This window comes from Euprymna scolopes, chromosome 35, assembly GCF_053919585.1.
Source record: "Euprymna scolopes isolate OS-2025 chromosome 35, ASM5391958v1, whole genome shotgun sequence".
Taxonomy (NCBI): Eukaryota; Metazoa; Mollusca; class Cephalopoda; order Sepiida; family Sepiolidae; genus Euprymna; species Euprymna scolopes.
The window spans coordinates 27,996,096-28,023,491 of record NC_136516.1 but is presented as its reverse complement, the minus strand read 5'-3'; the positions used below and the strand labels follow the sequence as shown (position 1 = coordinate 28,023,491).

Sequence of the window (27,396 nt, the reverse complement as noted above, 5' to 3'; positions counted from 1 at the left end):
TCCGCTAATAGCACAATCCTTATTTCTGCATAAAAGTACCTAACAAACTTTGAATTCGGTAGTTAATTGCGCTACCAAAATAAATTTTTTTTATCATTGCTTACGTTTTGCAAATATCTATGGCCGCAATAAAAATAAGATTTTGGCTTGGGGTAACTACTAAACAGTTGAATCCTGTTTGTTTTCTAGTATGGCTTTAGTCATGATGGATGTTGGGTGGCTCTCATGGCTGATTTACTGCAAAGGTAAGTTTTTTTTGTTTTTCAGTAAATTTGTATTTTATATTAAAAAAAATGTTGAAAGTTTTGTTTTTATTTTTTATCTTTTTAACAAATATTCTATTATTGAACCTTCTCTATTTCGATCACATCTTTCTCTCTCTATCACCTTTTCCTCCTGCCTCTCTCTATCACCTTTTCCTCCTGCCTCTCTCTATCACCTTTTCCTCCTGCCTCTCTCTATCACCTTTTCCTCCTGCCTCTCTCTATCACCTTTTCCTCCTCCCTCTCTCTATCACCTTTTCCTCCTCCCTCTCTCTATCACCTTTTCCTCTATCACCTTCCCCCCCCTCTCTCTCTCTATCACCTTCCCCCCTCTCCCTCTCTCTATCACCTTCCCCCCTCTCCCTCTCTCTATCACCTTTTCACCCTCCCTCTCTCTCTCTATCACCTTTTCACCCTCCCTCTCTCTCTCTATCACCTTTTCACCCTCCCTCTCTCTCTATCACCTTTTCACCCTCTCTCTCTATCACCTTTTCACCCTCCCTCTCTCTCTCTCTCTATCACCTTTTCACCCTCCCTCTCTCTCTCTATCACCTTTTCACCCTCCCTCTCTCTCTCTCTCTCTATCACCTTTTCACCCTCCCTCTCTCTCTCTCTCTATCACCTTTTCACCCTCCCTCTCTCTCTCTCTCTATCACCTTTTCACCCTCCCTCTCTCTCTCTCTATCACCTTTTCACCCTCCCTCTCTCTCTATATCACCTTTTCACCCTCCCTCTGTCTCTCTATCACCTTTTCACCCTCCCTCTGTCTCTCTATCACCTTTTCACCCTCCCTCTGTCTCTCTATCACCTTTTCACCCTCCCTCTCTCTCTATCACCTTTTCACCCTCCCTCTCTCTCTATCACCTTTTCACCCTCCCTCTCTCTATTACCTTTTCACCCTCCCTCTCTCTCTCTATCACCTTTTCACCCTCCCTCTCTCTCTCTATCACCTTTTCACCCACCCTCTCTCTCTCTATCACCTTTTCACCCTCCCTCTCTCTCTCTATCACCTTTTCACCCTCCCTCTCTCTCTCTCTATCACCTTTTCACCCTCCCTCTCTCTCTCTCTCTCTATCACCTTTTCACCCTCCCTCTCTCTCTCTATCACCTTTTCACCCTCTCTCTCTCTCTCTATCACCTTTTCACCCTCTCTCTCTCTCTATCACCTTTTCACCCTCCCTCTCTCTCTCTATCACCTTTTCACCCCCCTCTCTCTCTCTATCACCTTTTCACCCCCCCCTCTCTCTCTCTATCACCTTTTCACCCTCCTTCTCTCTCTCTATCACCTTTTCACCCTCCTTCTCTCTCTCTATCACCTTTTCACCCTCCTTCTCTCTCTCTATCACCTTTTCACCCTCCCTCTCTCTATCACCTTTTCACCCTCCCTCTCTCTCTCTATCACCTTTTCACCCTCCCTCTCTCTCTCTATCACCCTTTCACCCTCTCCCTCTCTCTCTCTCTATCACCTTTTCACCCTCTCTCTCTCTCTCTCTCTCTATCACCTTTTCACCCTCTCTCTCTCTCTCTCTCTCACCTTTTCACCCTCTCTCTCTCTCTCTCTCTCTCTCACCTTTTCACCCTCCCTCTCTCTCTCTATCACCTTTTCACCCTCCCTCTCTCTCTCTATCACCTTTTCACCCCCCCTCTCTCTCTCTATCACCTTTTCACCCCCCCTCTCTCTCTCTCTATCACCTTTTCACCCTCCTTCTCTCTATCACCTTTTCACCCTCCTTCTCTCTCTCTATCACCTTTTCACCCTCCTTCTCTCTCTCTATCACCTTTTTACCCTCCTTCTCTCTCTCTATCACCTTTTCACCCTCCTTCTCTCTCTCTATCACCTTTTCACCCTCCTTCTCTCTCTCTATCACCTTTTCACCCTCCCTCTCTCTATCACCTTTTCACCCTCCCTCTCTCTATCACCTTTTCACCCTCCCTCTCTCTATCACCTTTTCACCCTCCCTCTCTCTATCACCTTTTCACCCTCTCTCTCTCTATCACCTTTTCACCCTCCCTCTCTCTCTCTCTATCACCTTTTCACCCTCCCTCTCTCTCTCTCTATCACCTTTTCACCCTCCCTCTCTCTCTCTCTATCACCTTTTCACCCTCCCTCTCTCTCTCTCTATCACCTTTTCACCCTCCCTCTGTCTCTCTATCACCTTTTCACCCTCCCTCTCTCTCTATCACCTTTTCACCCTCCCTCTCTCTCTCTCTATCACATTTTCACCCTCCCTCTCTCTCTATCACCTTTCCCCCCTCCCCTCTCTCTCGCTATCACCTTTCTCCCCTCTCTCTCGCTATCACCTTCCCCCTTCCGTCTCTTTCTCTACCACCTTTTCTCCTCCCCACTCTCTCTCTCACCTTTTCCCGCTCCCTCTCTCTCTTTATAACCTTTTCCCCCTCCTCCTCCTTTATCATCTTTTTCCCCTCTCTCCCTCTCTTTCTATCACCTTTTTTTCTCTCTTTCTATCACCTTTTTTTCTCTCTTTCTATCACCTTTTTTTCTCTCTTTCTATCACCTTTTTTTCTCTCTTTCTATCACCTTTTTTTCTCTCTTTCTATCACCTTTTTTTCTCTCTTTCTATCGCCTTTTTTTCTCTCTTTCTATCGCCTTTTTTTCTCTCTATCACCTTTTTTTCTCTCTATCACCTTTTTTTCTCTCTATCACCTTTTTTCTCTCTTTCTATCACCTTTTTTCTCTCTTTCTATCACCTTTTTTTCTCTTTCTATCACCTTTTTTTCTCTCTTTCTATCACCTTTTCTCCCTTCCTCGCTCTCTCTGTCACCTTTTCTCCCTCCCTCGCTCTCTCTGTCACCTTTTCTCCCTCCCTCGCTCTCTCTGTCACCTTTTCTCCCTCCCTCGCTCTCTCTGTCACCTTTTCTCCCTCCCTCGCTCTCTCTATCACCTTTTCTCCCTCCCTCACTCTCTCTCTCACCTTTTCCCCCTCCTTCTGTCTATCACTTTTACCTCCTCCCTCTCTCTCTCTCTCTCTCTCTCTCTCTCTGACAATTGGAAGAAATTGTTGGCAAATTACTACATAATATGAAAAAAAGAAATTTTTTTGAATTCCTCTAAATCAGTTGTTCTCAACCTTTTTTACTCATGGACCCCTTTTCTCTTCTTTTTATCTTGGTGGGCCCTTTCATAACAATCTTCTATTTTTCACTCATATAAATTTTGAGGTTTTAATAATCAAAGAAATATTATATAATTAAGCTTTATTTTTAAATGAAAACTAATTTAATGCAAATAAAGTATTCTACAACAACTATAATAATTATGATAAGTTTTATGTTTTGCCTATGGACCCCCAGAAATATTTCATGGACCCCGGTTTAGGACCACTGCTCTAAATCATGCCCAAATTAGTTAAATTAATACTTAAATAAAAAAAAAAATTATATTTTGTCTAAGGCAATATGGAAAAGAATATTGTTAAGACAAAATTTTTCTCTGTATTATTATCAGAGATTATTGAGATTAAGCCTCTCATTTTTGCTCATAAAAATTTAACGATTTGAAGAGAGCTGAACACACTCACATGTTCACTTTTATTACATAGACGACTCTCCATTTATCAAGGCCAAAAGCCACTTAAGGATAAAGATTAATATTATGAGAGGACTGAAATAATGAATGGAATTAACAAAATTTGTATACTTATGGTGATAGTTTATATCCAGCATTTGGTGATATTGAATTTGAAGACAACCATGTTGTAGACTGCAGGAAAGTAGTCCCATGGTAATATGTCCCACAGGTGAGATGCTCTTGAAAAGAAACTTTGTTCGTGGAAATTCTGTTTGATATCAGGCAGACAGAGGAAGAAAAGGAAGTTGCGGTAACAAGATGAGTTCTTGATGTGAATGTCTTACATGAAGAAAGCTTGTGTTATTTGGAATCTTCAGACTACTGGTCTCCTTGAGTGTCCATTATCTCTGTCTCTCTCTCTCTCTCTCTAATGGACACTCAAGGAGACCAGTAGTCTGAAGATTCCAAATAACACAAGCTTTCTCCATGTAAGACATCCACATCATGAACTCATCTTGTTACCGCAACTTCCTTTTCTTCCTTTGTCTGCCCGATATATCTCGGCAGTAGAATGAAAAGCATATCTTATTTTTCTTTTATTAATATTATTGGAATTTTTTCCTTTTTTCCTTGTACACATTTTTGTGAATTTTTCCATGGATTTCTACCTTTGGATTATTATGGACCATCTTCTTCCAATTAAGGGATTTTTGGATTTTACTTGTGTAAATGAAAATTCGATTAACTTTCTTGAAATTATATATTTGGATTTTACTGTCACCGGATTATTTATCTTCCACCAGACTATCTATTCATGTGTAATCACCTTTTTCTTCACCATATTCCCTCTGCTTCACTTTTTTTGTTTTCAAGTAAGATCTTTGACTTACTTGTTGTTTGATCAAATACTTTTGCATGCAAAATCTGATCCCGCATTTTGCTGATTCCTACCCTTTGATGAGAAGGAAAGTATTTCTTCGAAACTCCACGGATTAAGGACTATCCACTTATCTAGTGTTTCCTTTTCAGATTAAATATGTTTTTAACTCATTTCAAAGTGTTTTTTTAACATGTTTTATTAACTGTTTGCTCGTATATATATACATATATATATATATACACACACACATATATATATATCAATATATATATGTGTGTGTGTATCAACATTATATACAGTAATAATAATTAGTAATAGTGATATTCACAACTAGAAATAAAACTAGGTTTAAAGCTCCCAAAATTCGTACTAGAATTGTCCGTAAGGACCCATAGTGCAGTGATTAGAGTACTTTGAAAAAGATCAATTGTAAAAGTGATAGTCTCCTCAGTGTGGACAAATGCAATTATGACTTAAAACCTCTCTCTGGTCACGGTTGCCAGAACAAGAGCATGCTACCCCATGAAGTATATAAAGTGTTCGGTTTGAAATTCCGTCCCAATTCCAGAGTTTAACAGAAACATTCTTGAGTTGGACAAGATGCACCTGAAGAAGGTCAAAGGTTACATCGACCAAAATGTTGTGAAAATGACACTCAAGATGAGAACAGTGGTCTGAAGAATCCACATAATATGAATGACTGAAAAATTCAGAAAGGAGGAACCTATTTATATTGCGCCCAAAATGTCATTAATTTCTTAGCAAAACAATTGGCATAAATGTACACTTTTTGGTGACCCGAACGTCTATGTACGACAGGTTGTTTAGGATAGCAACTCTCTCTTTTGCATCACTAACGGCATACAAGTTTGTGGCACTTTAATTTGCATGTGTGGCCATTATTACCAAGGATAGTAAACTAGGTTATAGTCAGCTAATGTACTTCCTAACTTCCAGCATAGCACTACCAGAAGCGGTGACAAGGCAAATCAGTTCCTTCACTTTTTTTGTTCTTCAGTATTTCTATTTTGAAGTGATTTATCGAAATAAAATAGAAGGAAAGGACATTATTGGAAAGGTATACAATAAAAATTAACAAAATTATACAGATGAAAATAACACAATTAGTCTTTATTTGCGCTTTTAATAAAATTAAAAAATAAGTATTTTATTTTATTTGAAGTTTTATAAGAAATATACATTTATGAAGATAATTTGTTTGTTTTTTTTTTAATTTTAAAAATAATTTTTTTTTAAATTTTGAATTATATATATATATATATATATATATATAGCAACTATTACAATTGTTACATCACGTGTGGCGCAAACACAAAACAAGCCATGTGTGTGCAGCACACAAACATTTTGTCCTGTTGATTTGACATTCTGACACAATAAAGCATCAAGGTCACTTCCTTCAGACCTGGTCCTGGATATGACCTTAAACTACATCCGATGGTGAGGCCCCACCTTGCGGGCCTTAGGGAGTGTGGAGCCACCCTTTAATTGTCATTGCTCCCAGGTCCACTCTGACCCGGAGTGGTAGTACCTGTTAGGGTCCCAACTATGGGTTAAATAGAATCTGACTTTAAAAAAAAAAAAAAAATATACTCCATTAAAAATCGTTCCTCAAAATAACTAGATTCGGCATTAAATAACCTGAAAAAGGTTGATATGTCGTAAAACAAAAACAACCAACCAACCAATCCTTCAGACCTTTGCTTCCGTTTCTTCTTTCTCCATTTGGACATGACGATGAACACATGCATTACGCATCGCTCCAAAAAAATACGCACATGTGAAGAAAAAATATTTTAGGTAAACGTAACTTAATATCACCAAAAAAATTAATGGACTGCAATGAACACTTGTATTATCTTGCAATAAAATTTTTTTTTTTCAAAGTAGTCACCACTTATCAAGGCTCGGAGGCCACTCGAGGATAAGGGTTAATGAGTGTACAGTGGTCAAAGGGAACATGTAGTAATCGTTAGTAGTGGAAATTTGGTAAATTGGATTAAAGACCATTTCAGAACTATGCCTAATCACACGTTTACACACACACATGTACACACACACACTCTTATGTTTTTTTCCATTGTTCATAATAAATGTTCTGTTTGTATATATGAAATTTGATCTTATGTTGTCTTTATTTTGATGTTGGAGTTGAGGACATGCATATTTATTCTCTATAGACAGAAACGCTTTTCAATGATTATGAAAAAAAAAAGATTGGAAATAGTAAAAAAGAAAAGTCAAGAGTCCATACATGATAGAAAAAAGTGAAGGAACTGATTTGCCTTGTCATCCCTTCCGGTAGTGTTATGCCAGAAATTAGGAAGTATGTTAACTGACTATAACCGTGAACAATTAATTTTTCATATCTGCTCCTATTACGGTTGTGATACCACATGTACTCTCTCGCTCAACAACATCACTGACCCCGAATTATTCAACAAAATCCCCACCCTCCTTCCCATACTCTTGATTTAACTTTGAAAAATTTTCTTTTTCTTTTTTATCAGAAAATATGCTGTCAGATATGGATTCTCTGCCTACAACTGCCAATGGTGTGAAAAGATTCAATCTCATATTAGATTATTAATCATATTAACCTGACTTGAAATTGCTTGGTCTAAATTATTAAACCAAAGAATATATTAAGCTAGATTTAAACTTCTTGAACCAAATTATTACCCCCTTTCACAATATTAACCTGACTTAAAATTACTTGGTTCAAATAATGAAATTATTGAATATTAACCTGACTGTAAATTCACTTGATCAAATAATTAAACCAAAATATATATTAACTTGACTATGAATTATTTGGTCCAAAAACAAAAAATATATAAATTTGACTTAAATTTGGCCCAAACTAGTAAACCAAAGAATGTACATGATGTCCACAAAGTCTGGATACATATTGTAGCCAGATTTTGTGAGCACCCTGTATTAATTTGGCTTGAAATCATTTGGTCCAGATTTTAAAACCAAAGAATATTAATGTCACCATTCCTAATGACTATGACTTTAAATTACTTTATGTAAATTATAAAACCCCAAAAATTTAATCTTGTATTAAATCATAATTATGTTGACTTTAAATTAAACCAAAGAATATATTAACCTTGCTTTAAAGCTCTTGATCTGAGTTATTAAACCCCTAAAATATTAACCTGCTTTAAAGTTGTTTGGTCCAAATTATTAAACCTTTACATAACCATATTGATGATCTGACTCTGAAAGTGTTTTTTTTTTTTAGTCGTGTGCAAGCGACTCTATAAGTCACTCCGTCGGTTGGTCTGTAACACTTTTGTGCTTGGCCTTTTTGGTTAAGGTCAAAGGACTGTTGTTAATAGATGCTGTTCTTAGCTTTTTAAGCTTTTCTTGGACTTTTGGCCAAGATCAAAGTGTAATATCTGTTCTTACTGCATGCTGTACTTATGTTTGTAACTTTGTGATATAAAGTGGGGGATCACTTTTCTGTATTAATTTAATATAAAATGATCACCCACTTTACAACCAGTCAGTCTCAAAGCCATTCAAGTCATTCTCCAGATCATTCAAGTTGTTTTTGAAGGATTTCAGTTATTTTTTAAGCATTCAAGTCATTCTTACGGTCATTCAGTTCATCCTTAAGTTCATTAAAGTCATTCTAATTCATTTACTTTTTATTTATTTAAGTCATTTCAGCCCATTTTTCGGTCATTTAATTTCATGTCAATCCTACATTCACACATTCATTCATTACACGAGAGCACGCGACTAATGGCTATCGGCCTTGTTTTATATTAATCTGACTTTAAATTGCTTGGTTTAAATTATTACATCAAATAATGTGTTAACCTGGATTTAAACTTCTTGATTCAAGTTATTAAGCCCTCCTAAAATATTAACCTTAATTAAAATTCATACTTTGTAAAATAATTAAACCAAAGAATATATTAACCTGACTATGAATTATTTGGTCCAAATTATTAAACCCCAAAATATACTAATTTAGCTTTAATTGGTCCAAACTATTGAACCAATTTATTAATCTTACTTTAAATTACCTTATCAGTACTTGTACAGTTCAATGAAGACATTAAAAAAATGAAAATATCGAAAAAGAGGTTATATTGTACGTATCCGTTTTGAACTGAAGATCTCTGAAAGAATTTTTCACTTAATTTGATCGAGTAGTTTTTTTTGTTTTTTTTGCAGCGGAAAAACACGTTTTTATGAGAGCGCATTGAAGGCAGACATCTTGGAATTTTTTTTAATTTTTGTTTGGAGTTTAGAACATGCCACGGGGAGATAACTCCAGTTAAAGCTCCGACACTCCCTCTCCATCTTTGATTCTAGCTTTTCTTCCTAAAAATCGAACCTTTTGCTCGGTATCATGATAAATTGTTTTTTCGCTGTAAAACAAAAACTACTTGATGAAATTAAGTGAAATTTTTTTCCGGAGAACTTCATTCCATAATGGATATGTACAATTTAAACTTTTTCTGATATTTTCATTTTTTTAATGTCTTGATTAAACTGTACAAGTGCCACTTTATCTGAATTATTAAACCAAAAAAATATTAATGTAATTTAAAATTATTTGGTCCATATTATTAAACCAATGAATATGTTAACTTGATTTGCAATCATTTTGATTCAAATTATTAAACCAATGAATATGTTAACCTGACTTGCAATTATTTGGTCTAAATTATAATACTAAAACGCAAAAAAAAATAATATTAAATTCACGTAAGTCCATGTTATTAAATCTCTTGAAAATGTTAAAAGATTTGATATATGTATAATCATGACTGTTTTCTTTTTCGTTTCTTATCAGAAAATGTGATGTTGTCAATCGTGGATTCTCTGGCTACAACAGTCGATGGTGTAAAAAAATTTTACCTCATGTTATGCCTCGCGAAGACATGAAAGATACCGTATTGGTGACCATCTTTCTTGGTGCCAACGACTGTGGTGATAAAGATATTAATCCCCTACAGCATATTCCATTAGATGAATACAAATCCAATCTATGCGATATGGTACATGAATTCGAGGTAAGAAAGAATTATCGTTCTACTAGTGACCCATTGGGTCATAAGCACTATCACTAGATCTATCGATTTTAGCTTTACTGGTATTTTAAAATCAATAAATATTTATTATTTCATCATTATTACCAGAAATGGAAGATTTTAATAGAAAACAAAATCAAATAAAAAAGAAAATTAAAAGAATCATTTTGCATTGGAAAATAGGCACCAGTTTTCCCGATTCCCTCAAATCTTACAATTTTTCCGATTCCTGACTCCGATTCCGCTTAATCCTCCCAACACTAATAAACAGCGAAACAGTACTGTATGTGAATGACTATATAAAATATATATATATATATATATATATATATATAATATAGTAATTTATAAAATATATATGGCGATTAAGCTACACTGAATATTCTGCGTTTCATCCACTATAGGATTCGTCAGGCTTATGCATAAGCCTGACGAATCCTATAGTGGATGAAACGCCGAATATTCAGTGTAGCTTAATCGCCATATATATTTTATAAATTACTAACTAGCTCTACCTACATATTGAGCACTTTTGAAGTAAATACTTAAAGTTTACGCATAAATCTATACTTTCGTATATTAATTTTATGTGAGTAAATGAAGTAGTTATATATATATATATATATATATATATCTCTAAACTACTAGACTGATCTAGTCGAAATTTTGTGTGGACATTTGTTCTGAAAAGGAGCAGAAAAGTAAGTATTATGCATGTTCAATGCATAGTTAACTAGAGATTACTCACTGCAATACTACATTTACGCTAGATTTTTTTCTCAGAAACCCCTGGACTGATCTTGCTGAAATTTCTATGCCCCCCCTTCCAACATTTGTTTTGCTCTTCATCATATCTTGGAGGACATCTTCCATTTTCATATTCCCTCCCAAACTGTTTTATTTTGCCTCCCCTCCCCCCCCCCCCGACAAAAAAAGGGGTTAGACCTAGTAATGAACTCTTGTTCGTTCATTCGCACTTTCTTTTCTCAATAGCCACGCCTTGGATATTTTTAAAATTTTGTACAAACATTAGTCATGGTGAAAGCAAATTTTTGTCAGAATGGATTTTCCGGGATAACTCTGATTGCCCTCCTAGGGACCATTATAGGGGTAAAATTTTTTCAAAATTGTTCGTTTGTTCGTAATTTTCTCAACCACTCCATAGAATTTTTGGGAAATTTTGCACAAACATTAGTCATAGTAAAAAAGCAAATTATTTATTCATGCGCAGCTGTTTTTTTTTTTTTTTTGCATCCCACTTAGCCCCCACTCTCTTTAGAAACCAATCTACTTGTTTTTTTGTTTTGTTTTGTTTTCGAATGTCTGTAAATGTTGTGCCACTTCTCACAATGTATTTTTTGTAAATATAATCCTTTTAAAATACATTGGGGATCATTTATCTAAGATCAAGCCACCAATTGAGTATACTAACCCTATCCCTAACCTACATGGTGGAACAAAAAATTGTCGCCCTAAAGAAAACAACACTGCAACTTTATTTTAAAACTTTTATTGAAAAAATCAATTTAGGTAACTTCATTATGTAGTAGAGCTAACATCTATTCAATGTAGCCGCCTTCAAACTCAATCAACGCTTCAATACATGCCTTTTCCACAAGCGCCAGCGGAAGCTTGGTGAATACTCAGTGGATGGCTGCGATCACGTTGGCTTTGGTGTTGTAAGAGGTCATGTTGGTAATTTCTCGACGTATAACCAAAGTAGTCCAGTGGGTTCAGTGTGGGAGAGGAGTGGGGCCAGTGAGAGAAGGTTACAAAGTCGTAGCACTCCTTCTGAAGCCAAGCCTGGGTCTTTTGGACTTCTGGGCTAGCGCCGAGTCCTGCTGCCACACCCAGGGTCTGCCAGCGGTCACCTGATTGCACGAGGGGATCACCACATTCTTCAGCACATCCAGATTTACATTTTCAGGGTGTTGGCAATGGTCCTGTTGTCATAATTTGGATCGGTAGAGAGCATGACATGTACAGCGACACATTTCCAATCTGACTCGTTGAAAATTGTGTCACTTTCAGACATGATAGAAGGCTCCTATCACTCTTGGGATTTGTTCACAACTGACGAGCTAGTAGATGGTCTGCAACAAAAAAAAGTAAACCAGTTTTCATCTAACGGAAATGGAATCATGTCATCTTTTCTAGGGCGACAATTTTATCATTTCACTTTGTAATTTTTTTTAATTTCTTTTCTATTTTCTTTTTCTTTTTTTTTACAAATGGAAAATTTCCAATGACTGATTTTCTGATTCCATGTAAAAACTTTTGCAATTCATGCTGTTCATTTGGAAAAACTGCCAACTGGCAACAGACAAAAAAAATTGAGCTCAAATTACATTTGGCTTTTTCTCTTTAATCCTTGAATTTTTGGAAAGAAGTCGTTCCACTTGATCGAATGAATCGTTTTATTGATCTCCAGCTATTTCCGTATTTATGTCTTGCTTGGTAGGTAATAACGATAAGTATTTATTTTTGGATGTCATTATTGTTGGCGATTGCATCGGTCTGAAATTGATTTCACCTGTCAAGGACTTTTAAATCGTTAACCTTTCTTTGATCTTGCTCCATCAGGAGAATCACATCAAAGCAAATAAAGATGCGTGTTTAGCGATGAAAATACAATTTCAAGCGTAAGCATGACAGACCAACAATAAACATAAATAGGACAGACTAACAGAAATGTTTTCCTGTCTCCCTCACTGTATTAACCTGCATAAGTTTAAATGTAATGTGAACAGACATCTTGCTACTCCCCTCCCCCTCCCCTCCCAGTCTTGTGTTAGACACAGTCCCAAATAGTAATATGTCTTGTTTGGCATGAAAAAGGCTAAAATATTAGGTTGATGCAAAAATAATGTTGAACATCCAAAAACATCATTTTTGCACCAACCTAATCTATAATATAAATATCACCTGTCTGTTTAAATGTATGTATATTGCCTAAAACTTTGACAGAGGCGACGGATTTTCATGAGATCGGTATCATTTTGAAGCTCGACCCTTCGGACAACAAATGTCGAAAAATTAGCTAAAAACATTAATTCCTCCACTTTTAACTCAGCACTTTTCTACAGGGAGGGGTCGCTTTTTTCGCCGATATTTTCAAAAGTCATCCCCTCTTTTCGATTGACTAGCTTTAATTTAAACATTCGTCACTTCCGGTTTGATGATGGGCGCAACAGCAAAGACGTCACGTTTTGTTTGTTTTTTTTATCACATTCTTTTGCTCCTTTGCGGTACGGGTTCAAGCCTGCCTGCCTATTACCACTTTTCTTTCTTTTTTTTTTCTTTTTTTTTTATTGCTCAACACACACCTCCAACAACAAGCACCCAAGCTAATAAATAAATAAAAGCATACCAGGTGCCTTCAATAAGTTTCCAGACTTTTTGTACAGGCATTTAAAATTGTAGACTTAAAGATTCAGTATGTTATTGCTATGAATTTTATAAATTTTCATGACTTCAGGTTCAAATGAACAGTTACAGCAGGAATTGGAATACACCCTACTAAAGCCGAATTATCACAGGTGGCGAATTTCAAAAATGCAATCTGAACACGAGGACGGTTTAGAAGAAAGATAGGCAATAAAATTCTGTTTTAAACTTGAAAAAAAAAATGCCACAGAAACGTATGGAATGCTTCAGAATATTTTTGAACTATCTTGCATGAATCAAGTGTCAGTTTATGAGTGGCATAAGAGATTCAAGGAAAGCAGGAAGTCTGTGAGGGATGATGAGAGGTGAAGGAGGAGTAAGGAAGTCAGAACACAAGAGTTAATTGGTGAAATAAAGAATTTAATGGATAAGGTTTGTCGTGTGTCTATAGAGACAATAAGTGCACAGTTTGATGTCAGTGTGGGAACTGTACACACAATTATTTGCAAGAAACTGAAGATGCGGAAGATTTGCGCAAATGTATCAGTTCAAAACTCCATCTTTGTTATAGACAATTTGACCAAGATACGTATCAAGATAGTTTCCTCACCCTCCCTATAGTCCAACCCTTGCTCCTTGTGATTTTTCCTAAGCTCAAGGAAAACCTTGGAGGCTGTCGTCATGAGACAATTGAGATGAAAGGGGTTGTGACGAGGGTCATTGACACGCTCACACAAGAGGACTTCCATGGGGACCTTCCAGAAGTTGTTGGAATGGTATAAGCGCATTGCAGCTGGAGGAGATTACTTTTAAAGGGACTAATTTCATGTGTGTACTAACAATAGAAGTGCCCATATGAAAAGAAAGTTTGGAAATTTATTGAAGGAGCCTTATAGCCATACACACACACACACACACACACATATGAGAACGAAATGGTCACATACTATTATTAATATAAAAATAATTACTTCGACCATGAGTGAAAATTTTTTTTTTTTTTTTTTTTTTTTTTACAGCTTTTCTGCAAGTATCTACAGGAAGAAAGCAAGAGAGATACTCGACAAGCACCTTCTAAATTTCTGACAGTTTGCTGTTAGACATGATTGCAAATACAAGGTTGAACGATAAAATTGTTGCTCTAGAAAAGACAACACGATTCCATTTCCGTTTGATGAAAAACCGGTTATAACATTCCTATTTATATAAAACTAGCAGGCTGTCCAGCGTTGCCCGGTCATAAAATATGCATAAATGCAGGGTGAAACGATAACATTGTCGCCCTAGAAAACACAACATGATTCCATTTCCATTTGATGAAAACCGGTTTTGTTGCAGATCATCTACTAGTTGACCAGGTGCGTACAAATCTCAAGAGCGATAGGAGTCTTCTTCTATCATGTCTGAAAGTGACACAAAGTTCAACAAGCAAGCTCGGAGATGCACTACTGTACAACTCATGCTCTCTACTAATCCAAGTTATGACAACAGGACCATTGCCAGCACCCTCAAAATGCAAATCTTGAGGACACAACTACACTCATCTAACGACCCACAGTGATGGTCTTTGATGTGGTTTCATGTAAGGGCCACATCATGCCACTTCACATCTTCGAAGTCAGCTTGAAAGTCAACACCAAAATGTACCTGGATGTGCTGAAGGGTGTGGTGATCCCCTGATGCAATCAGGTGGCCACTGGGTGTGGCAGCAGAAGGACTGCTACAACTTTGTAACCTTCTCTTACTGCCCCCCTCCCTCCTCCCCCAACCAGAACCTGCTAGACTACTTCGGTTGATCATACGTTGAGAACATCACCAACATGACCTCCCACAATATTAAGTGAGCCTGATTGCCGCCATTCACCAAATATTTGCTGAACTCCCGCTGGCACTTGTGGAAAACCATTCTTCTAGTTACAGACCCGTACTGAGGTGGTGATTAAGGCTGAAAAGCGGCTACATTGAATAGTTGTCAGCTCTACTACATAATCAAGTTATCTGAACTGATTTTTTCAATGAAACTGTTAAAATAAAACTCTTTATATTTTTCTATTACTTATATTCTAACAATAATTCTAATATATTCTAATGATTGTTTGGGGTGAAAGAATAGTAAAAACGAAACAAAAAAAATCAAATTATTTTAGATTTTTTTTTTTTTTTTGCTACATTTTTTTATTTATTTCATTTTACCTTTATCTCTATTTTCATGGCAAGTGCTCGTCAGCGCTCAATATATGGTCCCCCCTCCTTGCCAAACTTCCACAAAAACACTCGACTAGCTACAACCACTATCAACAATTTATTCTGCTCTTTGTCTGTGCCTAAATCTAAATGCAAATTTCATGAAAAAAGCTTCTTTTTTAGAACTTTCCTTTGGGGAACTCTGTTCCGCTGGCCTTCTTTCCAGCTGACTATGATATGATCGTTTTCAAGTCCAATGTAAACAAATTCTTTCTGAGCCGCCCCATGGTCAAATTGTACCCGATTTCCACCACTAACGGTGACCACCGTATACTTTTTTTCTTTTCTTACTCGTGTTCATCCCCAACAAGGAGTATCACCACTTGAATGCAAGGGGAGCTACTATTTGAGACCATGCCTAGGAAAGATTAACAAGATGTTGGTTTACGTTACATTCAAACTTCTGCATATCAGTACAGTTTGGGAAGCAGGTAGCAGGAAGAGAATTCCAAAGTCCAACTGTTCTAGGAAAGAAACTATTAGAGTAGAAAGCTTTCTGGTATTTAAGGACCTCAACAGTGAAGAGGTGAGATTTTGTTGCTAAGTAGGTTTGTCGGAGATATGTACGTTGAGGGGGGCACAAGTGCAACAATTTCATCAGAGCACATTCCATTAAAATATTTGTAAAATAGGCACAGAGATGTAACATTACAGTGATGGGACAGGGGTTGGAGCTTAGTTGACAAAGTGGGAACTATTAGATTGAAGACTCTTTTTTGGACCCTATCCAAGACAGAGACTAGTGGTAGATTCACCGCCATGCATGACAAATGGTGGCCTTGAAGAAGTACAGGATACTAATCTTCTAGCTCGATAAAAGGAACCCACCTTATTTGCAGCAGCCTTTGCAATGTTCTCAATGTATTTCTTTCAGTTCATATTGCCCATGAATGTTAGGCCGAGGAGTTTGAAGGAAGAATTGTCAGGTAGGGTGTTATTTTTACGACGTTGTACAAGAAAAACTGGCAAACTAGAATCAAATATTGATTTTTGTAGGACGAAAACTATTGCTGACAAAGAAACGATAGAGAGACTGCCTTTACTTTATATATTAGATTTATTTTTCATTTATTTTGTTCTCCTTTTAGAAATTGGGAATCCCTGCTGAAAAGATAATTTTGATTGGACCTCCTGCTGTTGACGAGGACACCTGGGCGAAGGAATGTGAAATGAAAGGTAAGAAAAACGATGTATTATTTTCATATTTAAATTTAAACTTTCCCAAAAGAGCCCTCGTCCAGTTACAACCACTATTAACCCCCCCCCCCATATACACACAAACACACACTCTGTATCTGCCTAAATCTAAACGTGGATTCCATGAACAAAGCTTCTTTCCTACAACTGCCCATCCTTCTGTAACTCAAGGAATCTGCACAGAATTTTGAACAGAACTCTTTTGTGCAACTTCCCAAATTCAATAGAAAATAGCAAGTAAGACAACCCCCCTCCCCCGACTAACTCCATTACCAGAAATGAAGGGTACAAACTAGTGATTGAAGATACATAGAGCTTGAAAAATAAAAGCCTTCTACAAAATAACTGGATGTAACGTGAATACTATTTCCAAAATAACTGGACTGGGCATTGAATGAACCAAAAAGGGTTGATATGCCGTAAGACAAACAAACCAAGCTCTACAAAAAAATATTTAAAGATAAAAAGAACTTGAAGCATAAAAACTGTTTCCAAAAAAACTGGATTCAGCATTAAATAACCCAGAAACGGTTGATATGCTGTAAAACAAACCAACCAAGTTCAATAGAAAGCTTCCTCAGTTCTACAAGATGCACTTGGAGAAGATTGGATGTTACATTGGCTGAAACATTGTGGGAATAGCATCCAAAAAAATAATCCGAAGAATCAAATAAGAAATTTGTTACATTTCATGTTTTGCTTTTTATGTTCTGAAAAATATAACTTTCCTATTTATATAAAACTAGCAGGCTGTCCAGCATTGCCCGGTCATAAAATATGCATAAATGCAGGGTGAAACGATAACATTGTCGCCCTAGAAAACACAACATGATTCCATTTCCATTTGATGAAAACCGGTTTTGTTGCAGATCATCTACTAGTTGGCCAGTTGTGTACAAATCTCAAGAGCGATAGGAGTCTTCTTCTATCATGTCTGAAAGTGACACAAAGTTCAACAAGCAAGCTCGGAGATGCACCACTGTACAACTCATGCTCTCTACCAATCCAAGTTATGACAACAGGACCATTGCCAGCACCCTCAAAATGGATTGCTGGATTGCCACAAATAACAGGGATGTGCCCAGGGTGATGAAAGCAAAGTTTCTGGCCCACAGTTATGGTCTTTGCTGTGGTACTAATTGAGGGCCACATCATGCCACCTCACATTTTTAAAGTTGGCTTGAAAGTCTGCTGACAGACCTTGGGGTGGCAGCAGGACTCGGTCCTGGCCCATGTCCAAAGAGACCCAGGCTTGGCTTCAGAAGGACTACTACAACTTTGTAACCTTCTCTTACTAGCCCCAATCCTTCCCCGACCTGAACCCACTGAACTACTTCGTTTGGTCATACATCAAGAACATCACAAACATGACCTCCTACAACACCAAAGGAGCCTAATTGCTGCCATCTGCTGAGTATTTGCTGAGCTCTCGCTGGCACTTGTGGAAAAGGTATGCTCCTATTTCTGGATCCATATCCAGACGGTGATTGAAGCTGAAGGCGGTTACATTGAATAGATGCCAGCTCTACTACATAATCAAGTTACCAGAATTGATTTTTTTTCAATAAAAGTTTTAAAATAAAGCTGTAGTTTGTTTTCTTTAGGGCGACACTTTTACCGTTCCCTTTGTATTATACTTTGCTTCATACAGAAACTGAGATGTGTGCACACAAGTATTGTTTTTTCTAAGCAGTTCACTTCTTGTAAGTAAAAAAAAAAGAAGATACTTGGCCTGAGATCGAAACCAAAACCTAAAGACAGTGAGTCAAATACAATAACCATTATGCTGGTTTGACACGATCTTTAAAAAGTGTTTTCAAACCTACTTATTTTTAAAATAATGAATCTGTCATGTGAATCATTCATGTATGCACATTCATGGAACAATTAGCGAACACAAAAATCCGACGACCTCCCACGTACCAACTTTTCAATTTTGACCCCTTAGCAGCCCTTTTTATCCGGATGAAAACTGATTAAAAAGTTTCCCACATGTTTGAATATCCTATATACCAAATTTCAAGTCTGTAGATCAAAAATCAGTTGAGTATATAGGTTGAGAACTGTCCTCTCTCACGCACTTCATATATGTGGGGTTTGGGGTTACCGATCTGTAGAGAGCGTGTTCAGTATTTCATAGCGGATGTTACGTTGAATGTTGAGATATGCCTTTTGCGTGTTTTAAAAAACATCTATAAATATAAAAGCGAAAATGTATGTATGTATGTATGTATGTATGTTCGCTTTTTCTGTATGTCAACAAAAGGCTTTTTTCAGAAGCGGTCGCTCGCTTCACAACTTTTTAAAAACTTTTTATATCACATATAAATCGTAATATCTCACAGTTAACAACGAATCTCGCCTGTCTATTTAATTTGCTCGATTTCGGGAAGATAAATATTCAATATTTGTCACTCGCCGCATGTGAGTTAGTCTTTTTCCTATAACATCTTAGGAGGGGGGAAGCGTTCAGCAGTAAATGAATACTATCCCGCAGTCAAACTTGGCTCATTAAAACGGGCATCTGCTAAATCTAAGTAATTAAATAAATTCAAACGTGTTTCCGTTAGCATCTCGTGGTGGGACAATGGTTAACGTCGCACGTTTTTTTTTTTTTTTTTTTTTTTCACACTTTAATTTGCCTCAACGGTTCGGGTTCGATCCTCATACTTACTTTTTTTTTTTAACCCTCCCACATGCCTCCAAACACCCGGGCAACGCCGGGTATCCCTCGCTAGTGTATATATATAAAGGCAAAATGTGCGTTAGTGTGTGTGCGCATTTTTTGTGTATGTCCAGCAAAGGCTTGAAGGGGGGGGGGCTTGGATGGAGGCACTATTTCTTAGAACTTTTTATATGCTACATAGATTATAATATCTCCAGTTTATAAAACAAAGTTGTGAGTATCTTTAATTTGGGCGACTTTTACACACTATTTTGGCAATATTTTATGGTCTACGCGTGTTTTTTTGGTTTTTCCATATAAAAAAGCAAAACTATGAAAGCGAATTTGTGTTCTCGGCCTTTCGTGCTGAGACGTCCAGAAAGCAATAAGGTTTAATCAATGCTGGGAAAAAAAACGTGTCATATTAGACAATTGCTATACATTTGGATACTCCCCTTTTTAGGGGAACTGTTTTCCCCAATATCTTGGGGGGGGAAACAAATACGCAAAAACTGGCTTGCAGCACCAAAGTTAAGTCGCATGATGTTTGACCGCATTAAATTCACGCGCCTGCCATTTAATTTTTTAAATCGTTAAATTAAAACAGTTTTCACTTCCTCTCCCGTCGTGGCCAAGCGGGTAAGATGTCAGGTTGTTTTCCCTTTCTTTTCCACCTTCGTCTCAAGGCTTCAGGTTCAAGCCTACCTTCCTACCAAAACTTTTTTTTCTTTTAAACCTCCAAAACACCCGGGAAACGCTGAGCATCCCCACTAGGCAACGATAAAGACCAAGTTTACTGAGTACATTTGAAGAAGAACATTAAAAAGAAGTTACAATATATACAAATGAGATGTTTTATTTAACTTGAAATATGTAAGAACAATAAGAGAGTGTTTGTTTGTGTACATGCGTGTAAACGTATGTGGATGAGCATGCGTGAAGTTGAAAGTGTTCGTTGCGTTCATAAATTGATTGTGTATGCATGTATGAAGTTGGAATGTTCATGATGTATGTGTGCGTAGGCGTATATGCGAGTTTGTTAATATAAACACGTGTATTTGTTCTTACCTTGAAAAAGAATGTACCTTCGTTTTATCTTAAACGTAAGTATTTGTCTGCCGAGGCGAACGGAAGAGAACATGCTCGCAGGGACAATTTGAATAAAGGAGAGAGAGGTATATAATGAAAGTGGGTAAAGAAAGCGAAACAGGAAATAGAGAATGCCACCTGTCGGACAAATCGGAAATCATAACAAGGGTAGATAACCGGTGCGGAATTGAGATACGTTTGTGTGCGTGTGTTTGCGACACATCTAATAACACATCAGTTCAAAAAAAGCATCTGCTCATATATATTTGAACGGACAGGATTCACTCCTGAACTAATTCACTGATTATTATAACTTTTGGAACACAGATGCTAGCTATAGAAGTTGTAATGTGGGCTATATTTAGTTTAATTTAGTTTTAGTGTCAAAATGAGCACATAGATAATAGAAGTCCTTCACGAAAATTAGAAAAAGTCCAAGTTTTATAAAATTTTTAAAAAATGATTCCAAGTTTTATGAAAAAAAAAACCCAAAAAAAACTTAGCTATTAGATATCAATTGACCTGGAAACCTTTGTTTTTGAGACATTTAAAAAAAAAAAAAAACACAAGGTTAGAATTTTCTTTGATATTGAAAAGGTATATGGATATCACATAGAAGTAAAAAAAAAAAAAAATCACATGGAAGTTTTTAAAAAATGATGATATCGCATGGATCATTTTAAAAAGTTGATATTGCATAGAAAGTTTTTAAAAAATTATGATATCGTATGGAAGCTTTTAAAAGAAGTATGAGATAGCATAGAAGGTTTTTAAAAAATGATATCGCATGGATGTTTAAAAACTTGATGCAAGATGTTCAAAATTAAAATGTCAAATTCTTTTTTTGTTTTGTAGGAAGACAGTTATCAAATTTCAACAAAAATGCATCATCATATTCCGCAGCTTGTGTAGAAGCTGCACAGCAGACTGGGACGCATAATGTTGATCTCTACACAGAAATGTTGAAACATGATGTAAGTTTTTCCTTTAAGCATTTTCTGAAATATTTTATGCAGGCTTAGATTTGATAAGGATAAAATCTCGACTGGTTGATGTGTAGCACATGGTACCCATCTCTTCACCAGCCAACCATCTACTCGTCCCAAACAAGAATAACAATTTGTTACAGAAAAGCTGATTGTCAAGGGAAAATAAAAACAATATATATTTGTAGATCAACTGACATTTCACACAATTCATGAATGGCGTAAGGGAGTTTAGATGATTTTTGTTTCATTAAAGAATAACTTCCTGTCACTTTCCCCTCTCTTTTATCTTTCTCTTAATTTTGATTTTCTTGCTGGTAACTAATTTATCAGTTCGTTTAATCAATCTGATGATTAACTGATTTGAAAATTTTTTTTTTTTTTTTTTTTAACCAACATTGATATTTCAAAAGAACCACTTTCTTGGCTTTCGGGACAAGATCAAAGTGTAGTATCTGTTCTTCAGATGCTGCACTTCAATTTCTTGTTCTCTGTCAGTGGAGGAAAAATCCTTCACGACTGAGACAATTTTTATTTTTGTTCTTTTTCTCCATGTTAAAAAACGACCCTGGTGTCTAACTCTGTCCCGTGGGGAGGCATTGTAAATAGGAACATTGATATTTCACAAATCAAACATTTTTGGTCCCCCGTCAAAAGGAGGGTGGACCTGTAAATTCACACTTGTTTGTCCGTTCGTTCGCCTGTCCGCACTTTTATCAATAACTACACCTTGAAATTTTTTGAAATTTTACAAACATTAAACATGATAAGAGTAAGAAAGTAACAACGGATTTTTGTGAAAACTCCGATTGCCCACCTAGGGGTGCCTTTCAGGTTAAAATGGCTAAAATTGACACTTTTGTGCTTATTAAAAAAATTGACTCCTTAGATTTTTATAAAACTTTCTGAAAAGTTGTATTTCGATATAATTTTGTTTGTCTATACTTCGCGATAACTCTTAGGTGTGTCCCAGGGGCTCTTTTAGGTCTAATAAAAGCACTCCATTTTTGGGACTATTTCACCATATTTGTCCAAAATTTTCTGTGTACGTCTATTTAGCAGTTTTGCATGGTGCTAAACTCAAATTTAAACATGTTAAGACTTTGGGGACTTTTGGGGCTAAATGAAGGGGGGATTCAAATGATGGACTTAGTCATTTCTTTTTTCTTTTGCATGGTGAAGAACTGAAATTTACATATGTTAAGGCCTAAATCTGCAGCATTTGTTCATTTTCACCAGGATTTAACGTCCCCTGGGGACTTTTGGGGCTAACTTAGAGGGGAGGGGGCAAATGCTGAGCTTAGTCATTTTTTTTGTATGTCTCATTCACTGTGCACTCATACATGCTTCACTTGTTCAAATTATTTTAACCAAGATTGACATTTCACAAATCAAACCTTTTTCAATTTAAATTGTTAAGGAATGGTTTAAAGATTATGACAATGTAATTTTTAAAGTTTAAAGATTATGACAATGCAATTTTTTAAGAAAAACACTTTTATGGTACAATGCAATTACGATACAAATTAAAATGTTTGAGTTAGTTTACAGTTACTTTTATGAGTGGCAACGAGTTTTGCTATCGTTTAGATGGTTGGGAACAGTTTGTGAATAGTTGCGAGTTTGACACAGGTACAATGCAGGTTGTGGTTTAGATGAGATCGAGAAAGCTTGAAAGGAGGTTGAGATGGGGAAATGAATTGATATACCGACTAACAAAAACTACCTTGGCAATACACTTTACTGTATAGAGGGTTGGTGTCACGCGCACACCCAGAGTGCAACTGATATTTGCAGAATGTGACAGGTTTTCTTTTTTTTTTTTTTCTTATATTTATAAACCACTTCTCAGCAGCCACCAATGTGAGAGACAACGACACTTCCAGAATAGAAAACAGGAGAAGACCATAGAAACAATGTTGGGGTCGGCGATGTTGTCAAGTGTGGGACACGTGGTTATTCCGTACACATAATTCATTATTATTTTAATTTTTTTTTTTTTTTTTTTTTTTTGCAAGATCCAAGGGAAGTAATTTTCTGATAAAATGTCGCCGTAGTTATTTCCTTTGGGAAGTAATCAATCTTATTTCTTTAACTTTGTTTCATACTCAACAATATTTTTCTTCCAAACTGCTGTCGTAGCCTTCAAACACAACTCTTTACACACTATACACAATGCTTCAAGCAAACTACATCCTAGTCTAATTTTATATATGTTTTTACAATTTATCACTAGCACGTCATCCACATTGCCTCTTCACATACATGCAGTTTTGGAGACTCCTCGATATCATCTGTTTTCGCCATTGGCTATTCGCACCCCAAATTTATTTACACGATGAATAAATATTTGAAAATATTAAGAACTTGAAGCCTACTTTTACTGAAAATGACTGGATTCCACATTAAATAACCCAAAACAGGTTGATATGCCATAAAACAAAACAATTTGATAAATTGATATTCACACAAATTTTGACTTCAGCATCATTTTATCAGCACAATCATTTTATCATCCTCATCATCGGGAGATGAGAGTAGTCTAGTGATTAACAACACGGACTGACAACCTGAGTGTTCCAAATTCCAATCAAGTTCGTTCCACAAAAATCACTTTCATTTAAGATGTTGGCAACCTTCACATGGTCCCTCCCGTAATCCCTGATGTCTTTCTAGAAAGAATTCTAACCAGAAATATGAGATGTCTTAAATAAGTTTCCAGACTTTTTTGTACAAACATTTAAAGTTGTTGTAGACTCTTGAAAATCTAGTATTTTATTGTTATACATCTTATGAGATGACTGACCAATTTTTATGATTTCAAGTTCAAGTGAACAGCTACAGCAGGAATTGGAATACACCCTACTAAAGCTTAATTGTCACAGCTGGTGAATTTAAAAATTCAATCTGGTCAAAGGACACTTTAGAAGAACAATATGTAATAAAATTCTGTTTTAAACTTGGAAAAAATGCAACAGAAATGTATGCAATGCTTAAAACTATTTTTGAACCATCTTGCATGAATCAAGCATCAGTTTTTGAGTGACATAAGAGATTCAAGGAAGCCAATGATGATGAGAGGTGTGAGAGGAGTAAGAAAGTCAGAACACCAGAGTTGATTGGCCAAATAAAGAATTTCATGGATAACGACCATGTATCTATAGAGACAATAAGTACAGTTTGATGTCAGTGTGGGAATTGTACACACAATTATTTGCAAGGAACTGAAGATGTGAAAGATTTGTGCGAAGTTGTTCTACGGGTGTTTAGAGAAGATCACAGACTATTTGACCACCTTCCCTAAGGATCATTGACATACTTGCACAAGAGGACTTCTGTGGAACCTTCCAGAAGTTGTTTGAACAGTACAATAAATGCATTGCAGCCGGGAGAGATTACTTTGAAGGGGACTTGAGTTTCATGTGTGTACTATCAATAAAAGTGCCTATACGAAAAAAGTCTGAAAACTTATTGAATATATGGGCGAAACAATGCCAACAATAGAATCTTGAGGTTCATACGATATGATGATCATCATCACCATCATCTTCATCCATCTTGGTCATCGTTATGATGATGATGATATTTATTTCTTACCAAATAAATTTAATTTGTATTTTAATCTTTTTTTTTTTTCACTTTAGGATTGGAAAAACATGTTGAATGACGGCCTTCATCTTTCCAACAAGGGTTCCCATCTCCTATTTTCCATGTTACGACCGATCGTGGAAAAGCATACCAACCATTTGCCATTCAAGCTTGCCTACTGGGGTGACGTTGATCCAGACAATCTTGATACACTCATTAATTAAACTGTAGACTAAGTAAACTTAATTACCGATGGACATAAGAATATTGCCGATACCTACTCATAATATTTGGTTTTTGGTAAGATGCAACAATTTTGTGTGCACAGTGTTCGCACATTTCTTAATTTTATTTTATTTTTAAAAAAATCTTAACTTTTTTTTTAACCATTTTTTTTTTTTTAATTACCAAATTTATCCAAATTTAATTTTATCTCAAAACATTTTTTTTTTTTTTTCCAATTAATTACCAAATTTATTTGAATTTAATTTTTATCTCAGAACATTTGGTTTGTGTTCAGAATTCTTTTTATATTTAAAATTTATGTTAAAAATGTATTTTTAAATATGTATTATGTATATACCCATGATGAAACCAAAAATCAAGTAAATTGATTTTAGTTAGTTTTTTTTTTTTTTTTTCATTTTTATAAAGAAAATCATTTTTAAGCGAGTGGGTGAAAATTTGTAGGCATAACATAAATCTAATAAGTTTGAATTGTTGTTGAGTTATCCTCTTTTTGTTTCTTGAAATATTTTTAGAAACGGCAAGCAAGACAGTCATTTATTGAATATTCATAAAATTTGGGCTTCTTACTTAAGAATAAAACTACTTGACCAATTTATGTGATTTTTGGAATATGTTTTCTTTCTGTCACAGGTATATACATCGTGCAGATTTTTCTTTTATTATTTTTTTAATACAGGTGGAATTCTGCACAAGAAACAAACAATTTAACCTCTTCCCCAATTATTTATGGAATAGGCATTCTTAACAATTCTGAGTATCTGCATTCTTGCACTGAAAATAACTTACCTAAGATGCGTTGTGCACCAAAAATTTTCTGTTTTTGATGACAAGTCGCAAGAATTTTCTGATTCTTTGTGTAGTGATGCTTATTTCTAAATACAATTTTTTTAGCAGTTGCGTTTTATTTATTTTTTTCAAAATAGTTCTATTAAAACTATTTTCAAATTCACTAAATCAAATATAAAAGGCATAATTAAGTTAAAAAAAAAAATGTTTATGACTAAGATAAAATTTTAAATAGGTTGTCAGTCCATGTCATTAACCATTGAACTACCGTCACTTCCCCGAGACAAGTTTTAAACGAAAGATGTTACATTTTTTTTTTTTTTTTTTTTTTTTTTTTAACTCTTCTATTTTGTTGTTAATGTCACCGAGCAATACTGGATAACCCTGCTAGTCAAGCATAAAACAAATAATTGTGAAACTTTATTAAGTACTAACTTAACTATTCAGTCGCGGGTTTACCACATCTCTGAGTTGATGGACCCGTAGATCTCCTCAGGTCATCCATCTAGAAGAAGGGAAACTCTGATATAAAACTGTGCTACTGACCTCATACGTCATGGCACCAAACCACTAGGGGAGGGCAGCCTCCCTAGCCCTGGTTGACAAGCTTCTTAGAGTTGGTATAGCTGTCTTCAAGTCCAATGTAAACAAGTTCTTAATGAGCCGTCCCCTTAAGTAATCCAATTTACAAATTTCCACTACTAACATACGATATTGTCCCATTAACTACCATACACTCATTAACCCTTATCCTCAAGTGGCTTCTGGGTCTTAAGTGGTGACTCCTTTGTAAAACAATATATAAATTAAAAAAAATAAACTAGTTTTGGACAGATTTTTTTTTTTTTTTTTAAAGTACAAGGGAAGAGGTTAATTTTTTTAATTTTGTTTTGTTTTTTATAATTTTTTTTTTTTTTTTTTTCATTTTGATATTGGATGCTTTTCATTAGAAAAAAATGTCAGGGTTAAATTAATAAAACTGCACCATTTCATTTGATTCCATTCTGAAATTCTAATTACTCACGCACATCTGTGTCTTGAAAAAAAAAATCTCAACTTTGAGTGATTTCTTACGATGTGACTACTTTTATTTGGAGAACATTTTCAATTCTTCCAGAAAACATGCAGAAAAAATGGCAGCTATATAAACAGAACCAAAAAAAAAAAAAAACTTATTAAAACTTTACTATTTTTTCACTAAAAAAAAAAGGTTTTTACTACATTGTTATATTTGTATAGTTTTTACAAATTAATGCACAAAATAAATTTGAAAATTAAATAATTGTGTCAAATTTCTGATATTGTGAATGTTTGATTTAATTTCAGTTTGATGTAGTGTATGGTATTATGTTGTTTTTCTTTGATTTTTTTTTTCTGTATATTATTTATATATGATGAGAATAATGGAAATAGTGTTCTAACGAAATAGAAAGATAAAAAAAGGAACAAACAGTT

The 27,396-nt window shown here is 35.6% G+C and overlaps 1 protein-coding gene across 1 annotated transcript in view; it reads left to right on the top strand.

Moving 5' to 3' along the window:
- The window catches only part of LOC145259766 (isoamyl acetate-hydrolyzing esterase 1 homolog), an 83,994-nt gene extending 56,858 nt beyond the window's left edge, over positions 1 to 27,136 (top strand). The window contains exons 3-7 of the mRNA XM_080117506.1: positions 190 to 245; positions 9,513 to 9,732; positions 16,470 to 16,557; positions 21,188 to 21,306; positions 24,963 to 27,136. Coding sequence (XP_079973632.1) covers positions 190 to 245; positions 9,513 to 9,732; positions 16,470 to 16,557; positions 21,188 to 21,306; positions 24,963 to 25,130 — 651 coding nt within the window. The 3' untranslated portion in view covers positions 25,131 to 27,136. The remainder of the gene's footprint in view (positions 1 to 189; positions 246 to 9,512; positions 9,733 to 16,469; positions 16,558 to 21,187; positions 21,307 to 24,962) is intronic.
- Positions 27,137 to 27,396: the final 260 nt, after the last annotated feature.